Here is a 22321-nt window from a genome sequence, read left to right on the forward strand (position 1 = left end):
TAAATATGTCAATGTTTTTATCTGACCTGGCGTCCAAGAGCAGCAAGTCGACTGTAAAGTAGACTTACCAGGCATTCATCCCTTTTTAGAGCTTTATTTCCACAGCCACCTTTGGGTTTGGCCTCTCACGTCACAAACCAGGATATGTCTTTGCCCTTCCTAATTTCCATGCATCCACCACCTCTGTCCATACTCCAGGGGACAGCTGTAATCCAGGCCCTACCCAACTTGGGCTAATAGGTACCTTTACCAGTTGAGCATATATCCTGTAACAGATGACCTTATGGTCTTATGCCTGAGATGTGAATAAGCTGCTTCATAGGCTGGTTTAATCAAATCTTGTTTAAATGAGTAATGTCCTTCAAAGCAGTTATAGGGGTTTTTTCCAACCCCACACATGCCATTCGTTGAGCCTCTTCCTCCAGGAATAAGAGGTGCCGTGGTTGCTAACAGTCCTTCATTGCTCCTTATTCCTCCCAGGAGAGCTGTGCCTTTTCTCGAGCATAATGTTTATGTCTGTCTGCTTGGGGTTATCTGATTTGACTTGGTAAATTCTAAAAGAGCACAGATTATGTCTCCTTAGCTTATTTTCTGCAGATGTCACCTGCAGGTTTGAGATTAATATTCAGTGATTACATGATGCCACCTCCCATATTCTTCTCTTTCTTCACTTTTCCATGCCGTTTCCATTTGTTTGATGTACTTAAAATAATCTCTGTTGACATTTGAAGGATAGAAGCAAATGCCACTTTAAAGCTTCCTCGGTGCAGATGAAATGATAATAATACACATTTCCAATACTTGCATGGAGAAGTCAAAGACCATCACAGACATTAACTCATTCATATCCAAAACAGCCATATTTGGCAAATATGGAGGTCACCTGAAGAATTTAGAGCAAAAGTCAGAATATTGTGGTGGGAAGCTCAGCTCTATCTTCAGGGAGGACACTGAGGCCAGCAGCACAGAAGGGCTTGCCCAGGGTTTTCCTGCCAGTCAGCCACCAATTGGGATGAAACCTTTGTCTGGGATGGTCAGCTTTGCCACATGCAGCCACAACTGTCACACTTGTGTGCATGTTTGGGAGATAGGCCAGTGTCCACAGGAGGCAAGGCTGGGCCCCAGGAGTTGAAGGAAGTTGAGCAAAGTAAATCAGCTCAGCACAGCCCTGGACAGACTCACATTCCCTTCTTTGCACACACATTTAAATCTGATACGGACTTTCCATATGGAAAATCTTGGGCCGTTCCTACACAGATCATTCATTTTACCATTAATAATGAAATAGGCCACATTTTATGGATTTGGACTGTCCATTTTTCTTTTTTTCATAAAGCAGTTCTGATGTGCGCTTTAACTGCAGCATGGGCCCTGGGAGTGGAACATGATAATGATATATTAGGGAATTCTTGTTAACAAAGAAAAATAATAACATATTTTAGAAAAGCCTGAACATTTGAAAGCACTTGGGAAACCTTTTCTAACTGGCATAATTAGCTTTGGTTCCTCCACACTGTGGCATGTTCTCGGTCTAATTGTTTTGGGGACAGAAGGCTGAGTGGAGACACAGGCAGTGTGGAGACAGAAGAATAATTGAACATCAGAGGCCTTCTAATGACTTCCGGCCCGAATCCAAGGGCAAGGGACACATGCAACTTTGGAGAGATGAAGATAAATGCAACCACTTTCAAGAAGAATTAGAATAGCCCTTAGACACTTGAGTTCAAGAAAGGATTGGTGGTCAGGACAGAGAGGTGACCACAGCTCACCTTGGGAGGAGACTTCAGCCCGTCAGGGTTTGGAGAGCGAACCTCCGACAAGAAAGCTCAGTGGAGGGCGTGCTCTCACAGTGAAGACGTCCGCTCTGACCACTTTTCTAGGCACTGGACATAATTTAAATTCCATCAGGAAGTGTTAACTACAGGCTGTCCTGGGTGCGCTTTGGTTAGGTTGATGAAGGAAGACCCTGTCCCCCCGTGCCAGGCTGTGTGCCTGCTGTCCCTTTGGGGGCCCTTCCAAGCAGCTGAACATGCACATACCACAGGCTAGCTGCCTGCTTCCCAAATGTGGCACACATTTTCTTCAATTTGGGTTTATTTTAAACACACTTCAAGTCAAGGAGCGTGTCTTGATTTGATTCTCCTAACAGCATTAGTTCAGCTTTCGAGGAAGCAAATGTGAATAAGAAGAAGGTGCTTTCCTTCACGAGTTCTCGTCTTTTTAAACTTTCCTCCCAAATTTTAACATTGAATTTTAATATTAAAAACAACAACAACAAAAAAAAAAGCCCGGCAGCCCCGGGTGGCTCAGCAGTTTAGCGCCACCTTCGGCCCAGGGCATGAACCTGGAGACCCGGGATCGAGTCCCATGTCGGGCTCCCTGCATGGAGCCTGTTTCTCCCTCTGTCTGTGTCTCTGCCTCTGTGTGTGTGTGTCTCATGAATAAATAAATAAAATCTTTTAAAAATGAAAAATAAAACCTCAAACTTACAGAAAAATTGAACAGTACGGCAAAATCTCTATACTTTCCCTCGAGATTCAGAACTGTTAACATTTCTCTACATTTGCATGTCCTTCCTGGTGTGTGTATTATTAATTCAGCCTCCAGGGGTAAGGAATGAGAGAGAGCTATCCAGGCTGGAGGGGGACATTGGACTTCAGACTGAAAAGATGGGTATGTTCCAGAAGGAGGGTAGACATTAAAACTTCTCATGGAACTAGGAAGTTCCTGATCTATTAAGGGAACAGCAAGTGGCATGGGGTGGCTAGCAAGTAGGTTAAATGGGAGGAGATAGCCATTTGAGGAAGGGCCTTGAATGCCAGGCCAAAATGTTTGGGGTAGGAGGTAGCAAGGTGATGAGCAATGAATTTTCATCATTTATCCTTTCAGGCAGGAATGGCCAGATCAGCTAGGGAATTTAGAGGAGTGCGAGGAGAGGCAATGACTAGGAGTAAGAAGACCATCTGCTGTATGTCCAGGCAGGAGTTGTCATATTAAGTTCCTTTATAACACAGGATGTATTCTATTGGTAGTTTTGTTATGTTTGTTTAGGTTCTGCATTTTTTATTGTCTTGTCTAGTTTTGTAATCTTTTCAGCCTTCAACTTTAAGGGCAGAGGACTCTGTCTTTCTTCCTGCTGAGCATATGCCAAATATCCAAGTGTGTGTTGATCTATTCCTGTCATAAGCTGAAATAATTTGAAATGACTTGTTATGCTCACTTGAATTTAATAGTCCCTTTATAACCTGAGACTCTCTGAATACATATCTGCAGATGAATCAGTCTGATGATAATGTTCCCTGGAAAAACAGATAACTAATTCATTAAGTATGGTTTCTGCTTCAGTAACCTAGATCTGTACTGTTCAATCAATACGGTAACCAGTAGCCACATGTGGCTGTTAAACACTTAAAATAGATCTGATCAAACTGAGAGAAGCTGTAAATACACACCAGATTTCAAACTTAGTATATAAAAAAGGAATGTAAAATATCTCAATAATAATTTTTCTTATATTGATGACATGTTAAAATGACAATATTTTAGATATACTAGATTACATGAATATAAAGTGGCCCACTCTCACCACTTTTCTTCAACAGAACATCTGAAGTCTTAGCCAGAGTCATTAGGCAGGAACAAGAAATAAAAGCCATCTACGGTGGGAAGGAAGAAGTAAAACTGTCATATTTGCAGATGACATAACACTATATAGAGAAAACCCTAAAGACTTTTTTTTTTTAAACTGTTTAATAAAAGAATTCAGTTAAGTTGCAGGATAAAAAAAATCAATATCCAAAAATATACTGGGTTTCTATACATTAATAGTGAACTATCAGAAAGAGAAATTAAAAAAACAATCCCATTTACAGTTGCATCAAAAAGAATACAAATAAAAATAAATAAAAAAAAGAATACAAATAAATTTAACCAAGGAGATAAAAGACCTGTATACTGAAAATGATAATACTTTGATGAAAAACAATGAAAAAGACACAAATGGAAAGATATTTATGGTCATGGATTGGAAGAATAGTCTTAAAATGTCCATATGACCCAAATCAATCTATAAATCAGTGAAATCCCTACCAAAATTCCAATGGCATTTTTCACAAAAATAGAACAAACCTAAAATCTATATGAAACCACAGACAACTCTGAATAGCCAAAGCAATCTTGATAAAGAACACACCTGGAGACATCCTGTTTCCTGATTTCAACCTATATCACACCAAGCTACATTAATCAAACAGTGTTTTATTGGCATAAAAAGAGACACAGGCCAGTGGATCCAGATGAGTTTCTGAGCCCAGAAATGAATCTGTGCATATACAGCCCATTAAAATAAAGGAGCCAAGAATATCCAGGGGGAGAAGGACAGTCTCCTCAATAAATGCCAGTGGGAAAGTAGACCTCCTCTATTCTGTGTCATTTACAAAGATCATCTCAAAATAGATTAAAGACTTAAACATAAGATCTGAAATCTAGAAGAAAACAGAGATGGTAAGCAGCTTGCCATCAATCTTGGCAGTGATTTTTTGGATTTGAAACAAAAAAGCAAAGGTAGCCACAAAATTAAAAATAAACAGGTGGGTCTGCATCAAACTATCAACAAAATAAAAGGCAGCCTACTGAATGGAAGAAAATATTTGCAAATCCTATGCTGGATAAGGGACATCCTAAATATATATTCATAAAATTTAATAACAAAAAATGTTGATTAAACTTTTTCAAAGAAGATCTTCAAATGGCCAACAGATACATGAAAAGGTGCTCAACCTCATCATCGGGGGAGTGTAAATCATAACCACAGTGAGGTATCACCTCACACTTGTTAGAATGACTATTATCAAACCGACAAGAAATAACAGGTATTGGCAAGGATGTGAAGAAAAGGGAACCCTTATGCACTGTTGGAGGGAATGCAAATTGGCGCAGCCACTATGGAAAACACTATAGAGTTCCTACAAAAATTAAAAATAGAACTTCATATGATCCAGCAGTGCCACTTCTGGGTTTTATCCAAAGAAAACAAAAACACTAACTTGAAAAGATATATACATCTGCATATTCACTGCAGCCTTATTTATACTTGCCAAGAAATGAAAGAACTTAAGTGTCCATCGGTGGATGAATGGATAAAGAAAATGTGTATGTACATACATACACACAATGGAATATTATTCAGCCATAGAAAAGAAATACTGCCATTTGCAGCAACATGGATAGATCTTGAGGGCATCATGCTAAGAAAAATAAGACAGAGAAAGACAAATACCTTATAATCTCATTTATATGTAGCTACTTAAAAGAACCCCTCAATACAGAAAACAGATTCATGGTGGCCAGAGGCTAGGAGTGGAAGAAATGGGTGTAGATGATCAAAAGATAGAATTTTCCAGTTATAAAACAAGTCATCAGGAGGATGTAATGTACAGCATGTTGATTATAGTTACTATCTTGTTTATTTGAAGGTTGCTAAGAGAGTACATCTTAAAAATTCTCATCACATTAAAAAAATATTTGTAACCATCTGTGGTGATGGACATCATACTGACACTGTGGTGATCATTCCTCAATATAGACATATTTTGAATCCTTACATAGTGTATCTGAAACCATTGTCACTTATATCTCAACAAAAATAACAAATGTGTGTGTATATAAACATTTTACCTGTTTTTACTTTTTTAATGTGGCTACTGGAAAATTAAAATTTCGATATGTGGATCCTGTGATATTACAGTGCTGACAGAGATAATTGGACATTTCTGTGACACATGCTCTCCAACTCATATTTTTTTTAAGATTCCAATAAATATACATGAAAGGCATGTATTCTGCAGCTCTCTACTAGGACTAGTTTGAGTTTCTGCCATCAACAAAGTGTGAAAAAAGCAATACTGATACTTAAGTCTTTGATAATTTTTAACAACCACCATAAGTATCAATGCTGTTTTATAGGAAACAACTTTAAAATAGGAATTCTGGGAGGGATATTTTTATTAGGAAATGGTAAATTAGCAATTTTTAAAAATTGAGGGTTTGCCCAATAGAAGTCTGTAAACCGGTTGTAAATCTGTAGTTCAAATAATTAAAATGGTAAAGACCAATCCAGTGAGCTGGTTTCAGAGGCAGTATAGTTTGCTTTTTCTGCTAATGAAATGTCATATTTTTGTAATATATGGCATTTCTCCAAATTGGCTAAGCATCTTAAGAGAACAAATGATGAAGGTAGAGCATGCGGCGGTGCTATTACGTCTGAGATAGTTGGTGATATGTCCAGTACATCTGACTGCACTCCCAGGGCTTAACATAATGTTCCAGAATGCTGGGGAACCTCTTGAGATCCATCAAAGTAGGTTCATTAAACATTTGTGTGGCATACATGGTATTCATTTAAGGCTTAGAGTGGTTTGCACACTTCCACGGCTTTGCCCACTTAGTCCATCAGGCTGCTGACAGTTCCAGACTTTAGGGGAAACAGAGCAACCTCAATTCTCTTTTCAAAGCTCTTCAAAGAATTGCCGTAACCTCCCTTGGCAACATGTGTCTAACAACTTTCATTATCATCATCATAGCCTGTGGATTTAACTTCTCTGAATTTCATTTTCCTCATTTGTAAATTGCAGATAAAAACCTGCTATACTCAGAGCACGTGGTGTGCACTGTAAGTGTTCAGGTGACATCTGGGATGAATGAGAATTACTCCATCTCAAGCATCACCTCCTTGCACAGCATCTCCCAGGCAAAGCTCGTTTACTCCCTTCTCTTACTCCCTCAATTTCATCTATTTAAGAAATGTTGGCGTTGGGACGCCTGGGTGGCTCAGTGGTTGAACATCTATCTGCCTTCAGCTTGGGTCATGATCCCGGGGTCCTGGGATCGAGTCCCACATTGGGCTCCCCGTTGGGGGGCTGCTTCTCCTTTGCCTGTGTCTCTGCCTCTCTGTGTGTCTCTCATGAGTGGATAAATAAAATCTTAAAAAAAAAAAAAGGAAAGAAAAAGAAATGTTGGCATTGCCTTCTTTATAATTCACGTATTTATTTTACGAAATAATCAGATTCTTAGGAAGCCAGTATAGGAGTCAGGCCTGTGGGGATCTGTGTGGCTCCTCACTCACCCAAGAGTTCACTTCCTACTTGAATATACAACCTATCCTGGCCCCATCATTATTAGCCCTTGGGCCACACTTGTCTAGTCCACTGGGCATGACTGTATGTACGTCAGTACGTCCTTTCTCCAGTGTCCAGCAAAGAGGATAGCCTTGGCCAATACCTATCAAGCAAGTGATTTACTAGCCTGGCAAAATTTATCTCATTGTACCTCCCAGCTGGCCATAAACTAATCACTTGAACTAAGGCATCTGCGAATTATTCAAACCATGCCAATCTCTCTTTTTCATTTTAAAATACTATTAATGTGGAGAAAGAAAACCTTGACCTACCCTCGTGTAACACACAAAAAAATGGTTGGATAATTTAAATTCTAGTAATTTGCCATCTTCTGCTGTAGCATCCTCAGTCTTTCCAGCTTTAGACAAAAGCTAGTAGGGTATCATTAAAAGCAGCAGAATATTGAGTGCCTAACTCTCATCCTTACCTTTGGGAAAGAAAACAGTGTGAGATAACGGAAGAAAATTATAAAATCTATGTTAATGTTTCTCTTCTTTTTAAGTACTTCTAATTTTCTAAAATATGAAAACCCAAAAGTTAGGCTGTGCTTCTGTGTTCCCTAATATATCTGCTGTTACATTTCATTGGAAGGAAGGGTAACGTAAGCAGCCCTCGTTGGCCACTACGGTTGTCGTGAGACCACAGTTGCCCTTAAGACAACTGATGACACTAGCTTTGAAGCAAACGCTGCACTTCCACATTCAGACAGAGCAAGCAATTTTACGTTATGTTTGCCACGTGTGATATGGTTTCCTATAATTTCACACAAAGCTGTAACTTTTACTCTTATCTCTAGTTAAAACAAGACTTGACTTGAATAACTGGTTATCTAAGAATCATAGTTAGTTCTACTCTCTAACAACAAAGAGCGGAGGGGGAAGAATCACATCTCAGTTGTCTAAATGTGGAATTGAATCTAAATGATAAGCCAGCCAAGGTTTTGGACAGGTTCTCTGGGGGTAGATCTGAAAAAGTAATTTTTGAGAGAGTGATGGCATCAAGATGGCAAATAGGTCATTCCTAAAAGTCCAGTCCCCTTCACAAGAAAGCAACAGTTACCACGGATGAGACACCACTATAAAAATCCTAGAACATGAGGGTTCTAAAGCCTAAAGCACAGAGACCGAGATGGACTGCACGAGAAGGCCGAGAGCAGCAGCTCCCCCCAGGGCAGTATGACACTTCACCAAGAGGACCCCTGAGCCTGCAGTGTCTCCAGCAGGAAAGAGAGCGCGAGGTGGACATCTAGCTCCCCAGTACCGAGAATCACTTCTCAGGATCTCACATCCAGGGGGGTAGTGTGTAGCTTGATTGCTGGGGGTCAGATCATGATTTTAAAAGGGGGGGGGAATAGAGTCGATAGCAACCACATTTGAATCTTGGAAGACCGAGTTTCCACTCAGAGCAGCATCGAAGTAGAAATCTCAGCCAGTGGTTGTGCTTCTCTAAAGAGTCAAGATTGTGCCCCAGGCTGACCAGGAACTTGGTGGGGCCCAGATCTGCCTGGTTCGGGACCATAAATAATGAGTCATGCCAGCCTTGGAGCCAGACCTTCTTGAGCAGGACAGCTAATTCGTAGGACTGTCTACTGCTGAGTGTAGCTCCCAGCACAGGAAGCCTGGCCTGAGCCCCTGTGAAGCTGTTCACCCCAGTAGCACTCACGTGAAGAACTTGGCCAGCAGTGCTGGCTGTCTGCAGAGCCAGAATGGTAACCCTGTTTGGCCAAGGAGCACGATTCCACCCAATTCCCCCAAACAAGAGCCTTGCAGGCCCTGGGGCCTATTCGATGCCCCCAATCAACTTAGCAAAACTAATCTACGGTCCCATCCACTACTGACCAGGAAACCCAACCACAGCTCCCAGGAATCTGCATTGCCCACCCTGCCATCCCAGTTACAGCAGCACTGGAGTGGAGAGCCCAGCCAAGCACCCCTTCTCATCTGCAGGATCAAGACCATAGCCTGTTTGGCCTCCAGAAAAGAGCCTTGCCAGCCTTGGGGCCTCTACAGCAACTCCACCTAAACAGGGAAACTAACTTGTAGCCCTGATCCCTGCTGAATACAGCCTCTGCCCACCTAACCGAGGAACCTAACAGGGGAAGCCAGGTAGCCCATCCTGCAGCCCTGCTTACGGTGGCACATGAGCTGTGAACATAGCCTGTGGCTCTGCCCATCAGCAGAACAAAGCTGGTGACTCCATCTGGCCAGAGATGGTGCACAGTCCTGCCTGATTTGGGTCCCCAAACAACAAGCTATGCTGGCCTTAGCCCCTGTTCTGCTGCTCTGCCCAATCAGGGAAACTAATTCATAACCATGCCTATTTCTGAGAATAGTAGTAATCCTAACTGTCTAGGAAACCTGACCAACAAATCCAGGCAACTGTGAAGCCATCCTACAGTTGCACTGGGCAGGCAACACAGTCAGTACATGGAACATTTTTTTAGGATCCTCTATTAGGCCACAAAAAAAGTTTTAGTAAATTCAAGAATATTGAAATCATACCAATTATCCTCTCTGCCCACACTGGCATAAAACTAAAGATCAATAACTGGAGGAAAATTAATGAATACATAGAAATTAAATAGCATTCTCCTGAATAGCTAGTAGATCAGAGAAGAATTTCAAAAGATTTTGTATCCTGCCACGCTACCGAATTGCTGTATGAGTTCTAGCAATCTTGGGGTGGAGACTTTTGGGTTTTCTATGTAGAGTATCATGTCATCGGCGAAGAGGGAGAGTTTGACTTCTTCTTTGCCAATTTGAATGCCTTTAATGTCTTTTTGTTGTCTGATTGCTGAGGCTAGGACTTCCAGTACTATGTTGAATAGCAGTGGTGAGAGTGGACATCCCTGTCTTGTTCCTGATCTTAGGGGAAAGGCTCCCAGTGCTTCCCCATTGAGAATGATATTTGCTGTGGGCTTTTCATAGATGGCTTTTAAGATGTCGAGGAATGTTCCCTCTATCCCTACACTCTGAAGAGTTTTGATCAGGAATGGATGCTGTATTTTGTCAAATGCTTTCTCTGCATCCAATGAGAGGATCATATGGTTCTTGGTTTTTCTCTTGCTGATATGATGAATCACATTGATTGTTTTACGGGTGTTGAACCAGCCTTGTGTCCCAGGGATAAATCCTACTTGGTCATGGTGAATAATTTTCTTAATGTACTGTTGGATCCTATTGGCCAGTATCTTGTTGAGAATTTTTGCATCCATGTTCATCAGGGATATTGGTCTGTAATTCTCCTTTTTGGCGGGGTCTTTGTCTGGCTTTGGAATTAAGGTGATGCTGGCTTCATAGAACGAATTTGGAAGTACTCCATCTCTTTCTATCTTTCCAAACAGCTTTAGGAGAATAGGTATGATTTCTTCTTTAAACGTTTGATAAAATTCTCCTGGGAAGCCATCTGGCCCTGGACTCTTGTGTCTTGGGAGGTTTTTGATGACTGCTTCAATTTCCTCCCTGGTTATTGGCCTGTTCAGGTTTTCTATTTCTTCCTGTTCCAGTTTTGGTAGTTTGTGGCTTTCCAGGAATGCGTCCATTTCTTCTAGATTGCCTAATTTATTGGCATATAGCTGTTGGGGATTTACCCCAAAGATACAAATGCAATGAAACGCCGGGACACCTGCACCCCGATGTTTCTAGCAGCAATGGCCACGATAGCCAAACTGTGGAAGGAGCCTCGGTGTCCAACGAAAGATGAATGGATAAAGAAGATGTGGTTTATGTATACAATGGAATATTACTCAGCTATTAGAAATGACAAATACCCACCATTTGCTTCAACGTGGATGGAACTGGAGGGTATTATGCTGAGTGAAGTAAGTCAGTCGGAGAAGGACAAACATATGTTCTCATTCATTTGGGGAATATAAATAATAGTGAAAGGGAAAATAAGGGAAGGGAGAAGAAATGTGTGGGAAATATCAGAAAGGGAGACAGAACGTAAAGACTGCTAACTCTGGGAAACGAACTAGGGGTGGTAGAAGGGGAGGAGGGCGGGGGGTGGGAGTGAATGGGTGACGGGCACTGGGTGTTATTCTGTATGTTAGTAAATTGAACACCAATAAAAAAAAAAAAAAAAAAAAAGAAAGAGTACCTGGAAACACAATATACCAAAACTTATAGGATACAAAAAAAGCACTTCTAAAAGAGAAGTTCATAGCTATAAGGCACACATCAAGAAAACAGATTTCAAATAAACAACCTATCTTTACACCTATGGAATTAGAAAAAGAAGAACAAACTAAGCTCAAAGCTTGCAGAGGAAATACAGATTAGAAAGTGAAATACAGAAAAGACCATTTTAAAAAAAAACTAAGAGTTGGTTCTATGAAAAGATAAAGTTGACACCTTTATGTAGACTAACCAACATAAAGGAGAGTACTCAAATCAACAAAATTTATAAATGAAAAAGATTACAACTATAAAATCACCAAAATACAAAAGATTGTATGAAGCTACTATGAAAACTACACCAACAAACCAGACAACTGCAAAGAAATGGAAAAAATCTTAGAAACGTATACCCTACCAAGGCTGAGTCAAGAAGAAGTAGAAAATCTGAACAGGTGAATTACTAATACGGAGCTTGAATCAGTAATGAAAAGTCTGCCAGTGATGTACCAGATGGCATCACTCTGCATTTTACCAAACATTTAAAGAAGAATTAGTACTGGGACACCTGGGTGGCTCAACGGTTTAGCGCCTGCCTCTGGCCCAGGGCGTGATCCTGGAGTCCCGGGATCGAGTCCCACATCGGGCTCCCTGAATGGAGCCTGCTTCTCCCTCTGCCTGTGTCTCTGCCTGTCTCTCTCTCTCTCTCTCTCTCTCTCTCATGAATAAATAAATAAAATCATAAAAAAAAAAAGAATTAGTACGAATCCTTTTCAGACTCTTCCAAAAAATCGAGGTGATAGAAACATTCCCAATTCCTTTTACAAGGCCAGTGGTAACCTAATACCAAAGCTAGATAAGGACATGACAAGATAACTACAGGCTAATATCCCTGATAAGTACAGATGCAAACATTTTCAACAAAGTTACTAGCAAATTAAACTCAACAGCATATTAGAAGGATTATTCACCATAATCAAGTAGGATTTATCTCTGGGATGCAAGGATGGTTCAACATTTATACAAATCTGTAAATGTGGTACATCACATTAATAGAATAAAAGAAAAGTGATCATGATCATCTCGATAGATGCAGAAAAAGTATTTGACAAAATTCAAAATCTATTCATGATAAAAACTCCTAACTAATACATAGAATATGCCCCCTCCATATAATAAAGGCCATATATAACAACCCCACAGCTAACATCATCCTTATGATGAAAGTCTAAAAGCCTTCCCTATAAGATCAGGAAGGAGACAGGGGTGCCAACTGTCACCACTCCTATTCAACACCATACTGGAAGTCCTAGCCAGAATACTTAGGCAAAATAAAAGGCATCAGAAGTGGAAGAGAAGAAACAAAACTATTTGCAGATGATATGATTTTATATGTAGAAAATCCTAACACCTCCACCAAAAGAAAAATCAACAAATTCAGCAAAGGTACAAGTTACAAAATTAACATACAAAAATCAGTAGTGCTTCTATATACTAACACTAAGTTACCTGAAAAAAAAAAAAAAGAAATGATCCCATTTGTAATAACACCAAAAACAATAAAATAATTAGGAATGAATTTACCCAGAGGTCAAAGATCTCTACACTGAAAACTACAAGATATTAATGAAAGAAATTAAATAAGACACAAATAGAAAGATATCCCATGTTCATGGATTGGAATAATTAATGATTAAAATGTCCATACTATTTAAATCTCCATACTATCAAACTATCCAGATCCATCTATAGATTTATTGCAATCCCTAACAAGATTCTAAAGGCTTTTTTTTTTTTTTTACAAAAGCAAAAAACAAAACAAAACAAAAAAACCTAACATTTGTATGGAACCACCAAAGACCCTGAATAGCTAAAGTAATTCTGAGAAAGAACAAAGCTGGAGGCATCACAGTTCCTAATTTAAAACTATATTATGATGCTGTAGTAATCAAAATAGTATGTTACTGGCATAAAAATTATACATCTAAGCCAATGAAACATAATCTAGAGCCCAAATTAACCCCCCACTGATGGAATAAACTAATATTTGACAAGGGATCCAAAAATATGCAATTGAGAAAAGACCATCTCTTCAATAAGTAGTAATGAGAAAATTGGATATCCACAGGTGAAAGAATGAAACTGGACTCTTTTGTTAAACCAGTCACAAAAATTAACCCAAATGGAATAAAGACTTAAACATGAAACCTGAAGCCATGAAACTCCTAGAAAAAAAAAAAAAAAAACCTAAGGGAAAAAATTGCCTTTTGATAGGACACCTAAAGCACAAACCACAGATTAAAAAATAAACAAGTGAAATTGCATCAAACTAACACAACAAAAGCAACAACCAAAAAAATGAACCTGTTTTTGACAAGGATCAAAAAATCTTTGCAAGCTGTATACCATCTGATAAGGGGTTAATATCTAAAATACATAAAGAACTCATAAAATTCATTAGTGAAAAGAAGAAAAAGCAAATAATCCGGCAGAAAAATGGCCAAAGTACCTGAAGACATTTTTCCAAAGAAGATATTCAAATAACCAACAGGTGATGAAAAGGTGCTCAACATCATTCATCATTAGAGAAATGCAATTCAAAACTACAAGGAGCTATCTCACCTTAAGCCTTGTAGGATGGCTATCATCAAAAAAACAAAAGGTAACTGATGCTGGCATGGTCTTAGAGAAAAGAGAAACCTTGTATGCTGTTGATGGGAATGTAAATTGGTACAGCCACTTTGGAAAACAGCATGGAGTCCCCCCCACCACCACCACCAAAAAAAATAAAACTAGAACAACACTATGATCCAGCAATTCCACTTCTGGGAACATATCTGAAGGAAATGAAAACATTATGTTGAAGAGATATCTGCACACCATGTTCCCTAGCAAGCATTATTCACAGGAGCCAAGAAATGGAAACAACCTCAGTGTCCATCAGTGGATGAATTGATAAAGAAGTTGGGGTATATACATACATACACACACACGCACACCCCACTGGAGTATTATTCTGCCATAGGAAGGAGGAAATCCTGCCATTTGCAACATGAATTTTTAGGGCATTATGTAAGTGAAGTGAGTCAGACAGAAAAGAAAACAAATACTGTATGATCTCACTTATATGTAGAATCCAAAAATAACAACCTCACAGAAAACCTCAGGTAGTTTGTTGCCAGGGGCACAGGGGTAGCGGGGAGTTGGGTGAAGGTGGATACAAACATCTGGTTCTAAAATATAGAAGTACTGAGCATATCATGTACAACATAAGTGTAGTTAACAATGCCTTATGGAATATTCAAAAGTTGGTAAGAAAAGATTCCAAAAGTTCTCATCACAAGGAGGAAAAAAATTGTAATACATGCTAACCAAATTTACTAAATAATCATTACCAAATAATCATTTCCTAGTATATACGTATGTCAAGCCATTATGCTGTGCATCAATATAGCTCAATAGAACAGGAAGAAAATAATCTGTGGGAAGTTGTCTGTCTGCCAATCTTGTTATTTTGCTTCATGATTGACCCTCCAACATTTGGGTTAGGGGGAGTTTAATCATAATTCCAAGTATTTTCCTCAAAAAAATATTTTTTTCTTATAAGGAAAACTTTACAGTTTGCTTGAAAAGCATGATTCTTTGACTTGAAGGAATATACTCCAAAATAATTGTAGTGACATACTGAATTAAAACTTATGATTTTTGTATTTCATCTTATTCATCTTAGTCTTCTTACTATTGTAATCTCCGTAAAGTTGGAGACTAGAAAGTATTTAATTGTGACCTTTCATTATTTCTGACCGTACTGCTACAGACTCCATGTGTCCCCTAGAAGTCATATGTGGAAGCAGTAACCCCCAAGATGGTGGTATCGGGAGGTGGAGCCTTTGGGAAGTAACTAGGGTTGAACCAGGTCATGGGAAGGGAACCTCTCATGATGAGATAAAAACTATATTCATTCTTTCTCCATTAAGAATTCATGCCTTAAAAAAAAAAAAAAAGAATTCATGCCTTAGGGAAACCTAAGTGTCTAGCCCTAATGATCTGAAATTGATAGTCTACCTTCAGAAAAGCAGAAAGGAATTTATATGCAACTACAAACTAGAGACATAATTTTGTGCCCTTGTCCTTTGAGCTTATGTAAAAACCAGGATTTAATCTAATCAGTTTCCAGAATCTTAAAATGCATTGTGTCAAATTCAGGCAGTTATGCATACATTGTTCTTCTCTGGGGCATTTCCACTGTACAGGTGGCAGGTCCGCTAAAGCATCCAAACTTGTCTTTATGAATAAAATGGTTTGCAGTGCTCAAACTGTTCCCCAACTTTTCCCTTTTTGGCCATTGGGAAAGCCTTGAAACCCTAGGCCTGGGCCCGAGGTCTGGAGGTACCTGGTGTGCACCTGATTCCAGGCAAGGTCGCTCTTCAGGGAGCCAAGGCCTTTCTCCAACAGATCCCAAACAGACTTTGTCATGAGTCCATGACCACCACCCTAACCCACTCTCCACATCATCATGTCTAGATTTATAAACATATGTGCACAGTAGCATCATTTAGAAACTTCATCTCAAAAAAGTGCCAAATTACTGAAGAGGCAAGAGCTTCTTAGACTGACATATATATATATATATATAATCAGGGTGATTGTCACATGAGATCCACTCCGTATTTTTGTATAGTTTTACCTTATTACTTTGTGTTTGCATTAGTAAAGGCATGGACAGCTCTGAAAAATAAGTAATTTGAGATTTAATAAATAAACTGTGTTAACTGGTAATACTAATCATACAGTATCCAGTAATACTATTTCTGAATTTTTAAATTGCCTCTTCAAGATTTCCTCAGAAAGATAACAAGCTCCCTCTAGTGGGAAGTGAACATTATAACTGAGTTATTTCCCCCAAAGCAGTGTGACTTTTTGTTTAAAGGAAAAACGCTCCGTTTATTTTTCTCTCTGAATTTTAGCAAAGAGAATAATATTGGTTCTCATGGAATGTCTATAGGACAGTCATGAGTTTGGAGTCATGTTGATGAACTGCAGTTACACAAGCAAAGTGAGGTTATCTGACTTACTGCCCTAATGCCTTGGCATTAACTCCAGCTAACCTGTTAGAATATATACATACCTACATATATATGTCATTGGTAAGTAAATTCTATCGCTTAACTCCTAAGCCTTTATTTTGATAATTAAATAGTTAGAAGACTATCTCATCTGTTGCCCTCATTTTACAGCTGGGCTTATGGATCTCTCCAGATGACACAGTGGGAAATCTGCTTCGACCTTTGAGTTCCTATTAATTTTACAGAAAGCAGGCCTTGCTCATTTTGGCTTTTCTTAATTTATGAGAAAAATATAACCAAAATCCCATACTTTTTTGGAGTAATTAGCTTTCCGCCCCATATCATTCAGACTTGAAGCTAAAACTGCATGTTTATAGCGTTTAATAACTTATGTAAAATGTTAATTCTGAATCACCCAGAAAAATTATAATTTCACTCAGGCAAGGAAGTAAGTAGCACAGTACAAAATGGGTTTTGATTTTACAATCAGTAATGAAAAAATAATAAAAAAATTTAATGAAATTTTGTATGAGAATGGCATATATCCCAGAATAGTTAAAAACCAATAACCCACTCCCTGAAAAGTGGTTATGGCAAGTTATGGAAACTTTCAGTTTTAAAATCCCACAGCCTGTGTTTCCGCGTGCTTCACTGCTTTTTGGTAACTGTTGACAAAGTTCTTCCACACTGGAGAAAAGGTTGCCTCTCAGTAAACATTTTGTTTTATTGTTTTCTTATAGCAAATAACGTGCTTGGTTTTGGAACACTGGTCAGTACTTCCAATACCTATGATGGATCTGGTGTCGTGACCGTGGAAACGGACCATCCGCTGCTCTGGACCATGGCCATCAAAAACTAACCCAGCAGCTGGCATCCACAGCCATGCCTCTGACTTACCTCATTTGCCGCTGACTTACTGCTCGAGAAGAGTTCACCTTGGTTTACAGAAATTTACACCTCTCCATGGAAGCCCACTAGTTTTAAAGATGTTAATGTTTTGATAATTGAGGTAACACAAATGACAGATCTCAGTTTTACAGTGAAGGAGAAAACCCTACTATTTGTTAAGAAAGTAAATAAGGTCTATTATATTCACTTGGAAAACTAACATGGCTCATTGCGCTATAAAATTAAGTATCAATTACTGTTATTGTTATCATTCCATTTATCCTAGAGCATTGCTTTTAATTTGGAAGCCGAGAAAGTTCTCTGTTGAGGGTCCTTGGTGTCCAACACCTAACCTTCTCCTGCCCATCCTTAAATCCTTACACTGAAGGCTACTTCTGAGTGTCTATTATGCTGGAGTTCTCTGTATAATACAGAGGACTTTCAGATTGGGTGGTTACAAGCGCACCATTTCGCCCTGGCCTCATCACTGTCTTGATGTCTCACCTATATCACCTGTAGTTTACCTACAGGTGAAGAAATGCCATGAAGGGTAAGTGACGCCTCCCAGAGCCCTGCTGGCACAGTCACCCCAAGCCCAGCTGTGCAGTGAGCGCTCTGGGCTTCGGTGGGGTGACAGATGGAAACTGCCCTCGTCGTAATTACAACCAAGACTGAAAATGCTGTGCAGAGGAAACTTACACATGAAACGGAATTGCTTCTGACACTCCTCAGACTGAAAAAGCAGTGATTCACAGATCCCGAGTTTACACCAAGTACTAAGCATCTGGGTCTGAAAACACGAGTGCCCGTCCATCCATCCACCCAAGCTCCCGACACCTTTCCTTAGACAGACCCTGGGAGGGGCTGGCTGGGTGGTGCCTGAACTTCCTTCCCACCCTCGGATTCTAGACCCTGACACCTGGCCGGCAGTGCATGCGCAGGGTCACCAGCTCCGCAGCTCCAACCACCTGGGGCACTGAAATGCACTCGCATTTCTTTTATGAGACCCTCTTCCCTCTTCTTACCCTTTTCTACCCTATTTACCAAACCAAATGTTGCCGTACAAACCATGACATAAGGAGAACCCACCCACGATCCTCCATGTGCACACATCCCCATTTTGCTCTCAAGGGGCAAAGCAAGAGTTGGACTTACTTCCTTCTGTTATGACAAAGCAAGAGTTGGACTTCAAGTGGAGAATGAAAGGGGGATCAGTTGAGCTAGCATGCAGTTGTTCACCGTGAGAGGTCAGTTTTCACTAGTATGCAAATAAAGGAGATTGAAATCCGATGTCAAAAAAAAAATAACTGAGTTACCAACATGCATGTGTGTGGTCTTTAAGAAAATAGTCCATTAAAAAAAAAAATAGTCCATTTTCTCAACTGTGTCTCACTGTCACCAATCTCTCACGACCGATGTTTCTGTACAAAAAGGAAAAAGCTGCCCAAAGGACGGTTAATGACAATCCCACTTCACTCATCTGGTTCCAGAGAGCGCCCGGTATTACTAACACTCTAACCTGCACATGCGCTAGAGCACATGTGCCAGGTGCTCACACCTGCTCTCTCCACTCGCTGCCCATCTATAAGACAGGGATGATGTGGCGCCACTGGTTACCTGGTAGGCCTTAGGAAGGACAGGTGGATTGCTTTCAGAGATCTTTATAAGCTAGAGAGAAAAGAATAAAAGAAGCTGCCGTAATAGAGAAAGTGAAGAAAACCAGTGGAGGAAGAGCCCCGGGGAAGGAAGAGGAGAAGGATCAGAGCACAGGGAGCGGCCCTGAGCCTTTGCCATGTTCTCTGCCAAGTGCAGATCCCAGAGCTTCCGGCCCTGTACGGCCTACCTTCCCATTCACAGCACACACAATTGCAAAGAAGCCAAGAAGCCAGGGGAAAGGTCAGTCGAGCTCATTTAACTCAGAACCTCCGAACCACTGCCCGAAAGAAACCAGAAAACCGCGGTAGATAAAGTGGGCAGCATTCTTGACACTTGTTAGTATTTTTTATTTCACATAGAAGTTGAGGCTAGGCCATTGTGTATTCATTACTAGAAACGTATTCTTTACATATAAAAGAAATGACTATTTTTAAAAATTTGACTACAAAAAAACAAAACGCATGTCCTGTTTATCCTGAAACTCTTTTACCAGTGTTACTAAGTGGGTACGTACAAAAAGCATATAGTTTCTGAATGCAGTAAGCAGAAGGGGGGAGAGCACTGAGAGAGCCCACACCCCCCACCTGCGAATCATGCTGGAGCCATTGGAGGCCCGTGGAGGGCTCTCCCTCCCAGGGCAGGGCACCTCTCCCACTTCCTGCCAGGCTCCTGAACAATAGGTATTTGACCCCGTTCCATTCCTTCAGGCTGCCTTAGTGCTAGTTTCCTCTCGGTGTGCTTCCTCGCCATATCATCTAAAACACGTATCTGTTATGTTTTTACTAACAGCAGGAGTCCGCAGTGAGATCTCAGGTCCCCAGGCAGCCCCTCTTCCCACCTTCCTGTTCAGTTTGGATCCTGACCTCCAGCTCACAGCCATTAGGGATACTGGAGGCTGGGCCCTGCTGGCCAAGTGACCTGTGTGCCGCTTGGCTCCTTTGACTTCAATCTGCTTCCTCATTACGTGGGTTGGATGTATGGCTTTTGTAAATCTAGTGATGGTCACCCCAAAAATAGCATCTTACCTATATCACTGATTAGGGAAAGCATGCTCTGATTGCTCTTCTGCGCAGGCGGCTGGGAACGACAATGGCCACAGCTCATGCAACGCCGGTGGGCGTCACAAGTGACTCCGAGATGTGATAAGCTGTGTGTGGTCCAAGGAATTCCAAGAGAACCACTGTCCCAGATGGAGGACGGCCAGGGCAATACGTGTCCGTTCCTGAACTTCTGCCAGGCACACAGAGCAAGGTTCCCTAGGGATGGGAGCTAGGGCCATGCCAGTAGTCACAGGATCGTCCGAGCGAGGGCAGGTGGCCGTGCCAGCGTGAGCATTCACGAATAGAAGTGCGCAAGCATTTGTGATTGCTTCCGTATGTGCAGAATGCATCTTAAACAGACCTTGCGTACCGCCCCTGCCCAAATTCATGCCTCCCAAAGTTTTATTTGAACAATCAAAATAAAGCAGCACATGGACTGCTTGAGATCAGGATTGACATCGGCAAAATAGGGCCAGTCAGTAAGCCTTAAGAAACTAGCCGCTTCCCCAAGGTTCCCGGACTATACAGATGGTGTCGTCTGAATGGGGACTTTCAAATTCTTTTGATCACAACCCGTTAGAAATACATTCCACCGTATGGCCTAGACAACACATGCACATACGCAGTATGCTTTAATAATTGTATTTCTAAATTAACCTCTAATTAAAATTCTAAATAATTTTATTCAAAATTGAAATGAAAAATGCCCAGAAAGACAAAACATGCCAACGGGTAGAGTAAAACGCATAAAGGGACTTCTAAAAACTCTGTATGTGTAAGTGCTTTCCAAAGACAATGTCTAATTGACCACCTTACCCTTCCCACTTGGTAATAACGGTTTTCGTTCTTCGACGTGTGCTAAGAGCAGTTAACCTACCAGGGACAGCAGGCTGCGTGGGATCTTACTTGGGAATAAGAACATCAATTTAGCTTCATTAGGAATGGGGAGGGGAGCTAGATTATTTAAATCCTTTCTAAAACATTTCTGTGCAGAATAAAATAAATGCTCCTTATACCTGGAGGGAGATTAAAATCAAAGCCACAAGGTCAGGCCATTCCCAGGGAGTCAATATATTGGGAATGGAAATTCCTGGCACATCCAGTACAAGTCCCTTCCTTGCCCACGGCAGATCTCCCTTATCATAGTTTCCTGTTTTGATAAGCCCCAGGCTGAGCCCCATCTCAAAACTGTTCTCCATCGGCTTGGCACCCCTGGACGCTCCGAGCTAACGTGTGATCTTGCCGCTGTACACGAAACAGCGAGGCTTACAACCCCAGAAAGAGGCCACGGCCACGTCATTTTCTTCACAGGTTACAAAGGACTTGTTCACTGTGGACTTCATTCTACTCCCGAAAGCAAGGACTTCATATATGGCAAAAGAAAAAGAAAAACTAATGCCATCCCTGCAAATGACATGAAAAACATAACCGGGACCCTGAGATCACTCAAAGTTAAGAAATCAGAAATCTCTCATGAGAAGCCCATAGCTGATCCCTGAGAACCAGGAAATCCAAGACCTACCATACTGTGTTCTTAGTCCAAAGGTCAAAGAAGGTTTTTAACTAACGATAAAAGGCATTGATAAAAGATGACAAATCATACCTTAAATATTTATTTCTCTTAAAAATACCTTTGGATCCTAAAGACTAGTTGAATATTTAATAGCCGGTTGTATTTTGAACAATAAACATGGGAAATTAGAGATATAAAACTCTGCAGAACTGAACAGAGTCCCATCTGAGTGGCATAATTAATTTTGTGCTTAGCTGCTTAACACTGTGAATCCTCTGCTAGAATATAAATCCCCTGGGAGCACACCCTGTGTTTCATGTTATCTGCTATATCCTCTGTCTCAGAATAGGGCCTTGTCCGCAGCAGGTGTGCAAAAAATCTGTGCACGCTATCACTGGTGCATTAACTAACCTCCCACACCTATACCCGTGCCCCAGGACACAGTGTGTGGCTTCCCGAGTCCCCGAAATGATCCCAGATTTAAGTAGAGATGCTAAAGTTTTAAGTAGATACCACTTAAATAGGTTCCTCCGTCCTAAAGATAAAATCCCCAATTCCAGATTGGACAGACCGGTTATACATACGTGCTCACTCATGTATCTGAAAAAGGAATCGATGTTCAAAGCACCAAGGCTGGGCTTAAAGACATCATCTGAAGCAAAGTCCAGCTACTAACAAAAGACCAAAGAATTTTAAGTCTCTTGAGATAGGCAAGGACAGATGCAAGCCACGAGGCAAGTAATGACAGAGGTTTAGGAAATCCGTCTGGACCATAATAATCGAGATCAAAATTAATGTAAAGAGCATGTGTGACTGGCCAAATAGGAAAAAAAAAAAAAAAAAAAAAAGGAAGAATATGAGATTAACA

At 40.5% G+C, this 22321-nt stretch overlaps 1 protein-coding gene across 1 annotated transcript in view; it reads left to right on the plus strand.

The window, feature by feature from the left end:
- The window catches only part of TPK1 (thiamin pyrophosphokinase 1), a 325794-nt gene extending 307168 nt beyond the window's left edge, over positions 1-18626 (plus strand). The window contains exon 8 of the mRNA XM_038559276.1: positions 17097-18626. Coding sequence (XP_038415204.1) covers positions 17097-17215 — 119 coding nt within the window. The 3' untranslated portion in view covers positions 17216-18626. The remainder of the gene's footprint in view (positions 1-17096) is intronic.
- The last annotated feature ends 3695 nt before the right edge of the window (positions 18627-22321 follow it).

Source organism: Canis lupus, chromosome 16 (assembly GCF_011100685.1).
Source record: "Canis lupus familiaris isolate Mischka breed German Shepherd chromosome 16, alternate assembly UU_Cfam_GSD_1.0, whole genome shotgun sequence".
Lineage (NCBI taxonomy): Eukaryota > Metazoa > Chordata > Mammalia > Carnivora > Canidae > Canis > Canis lupus.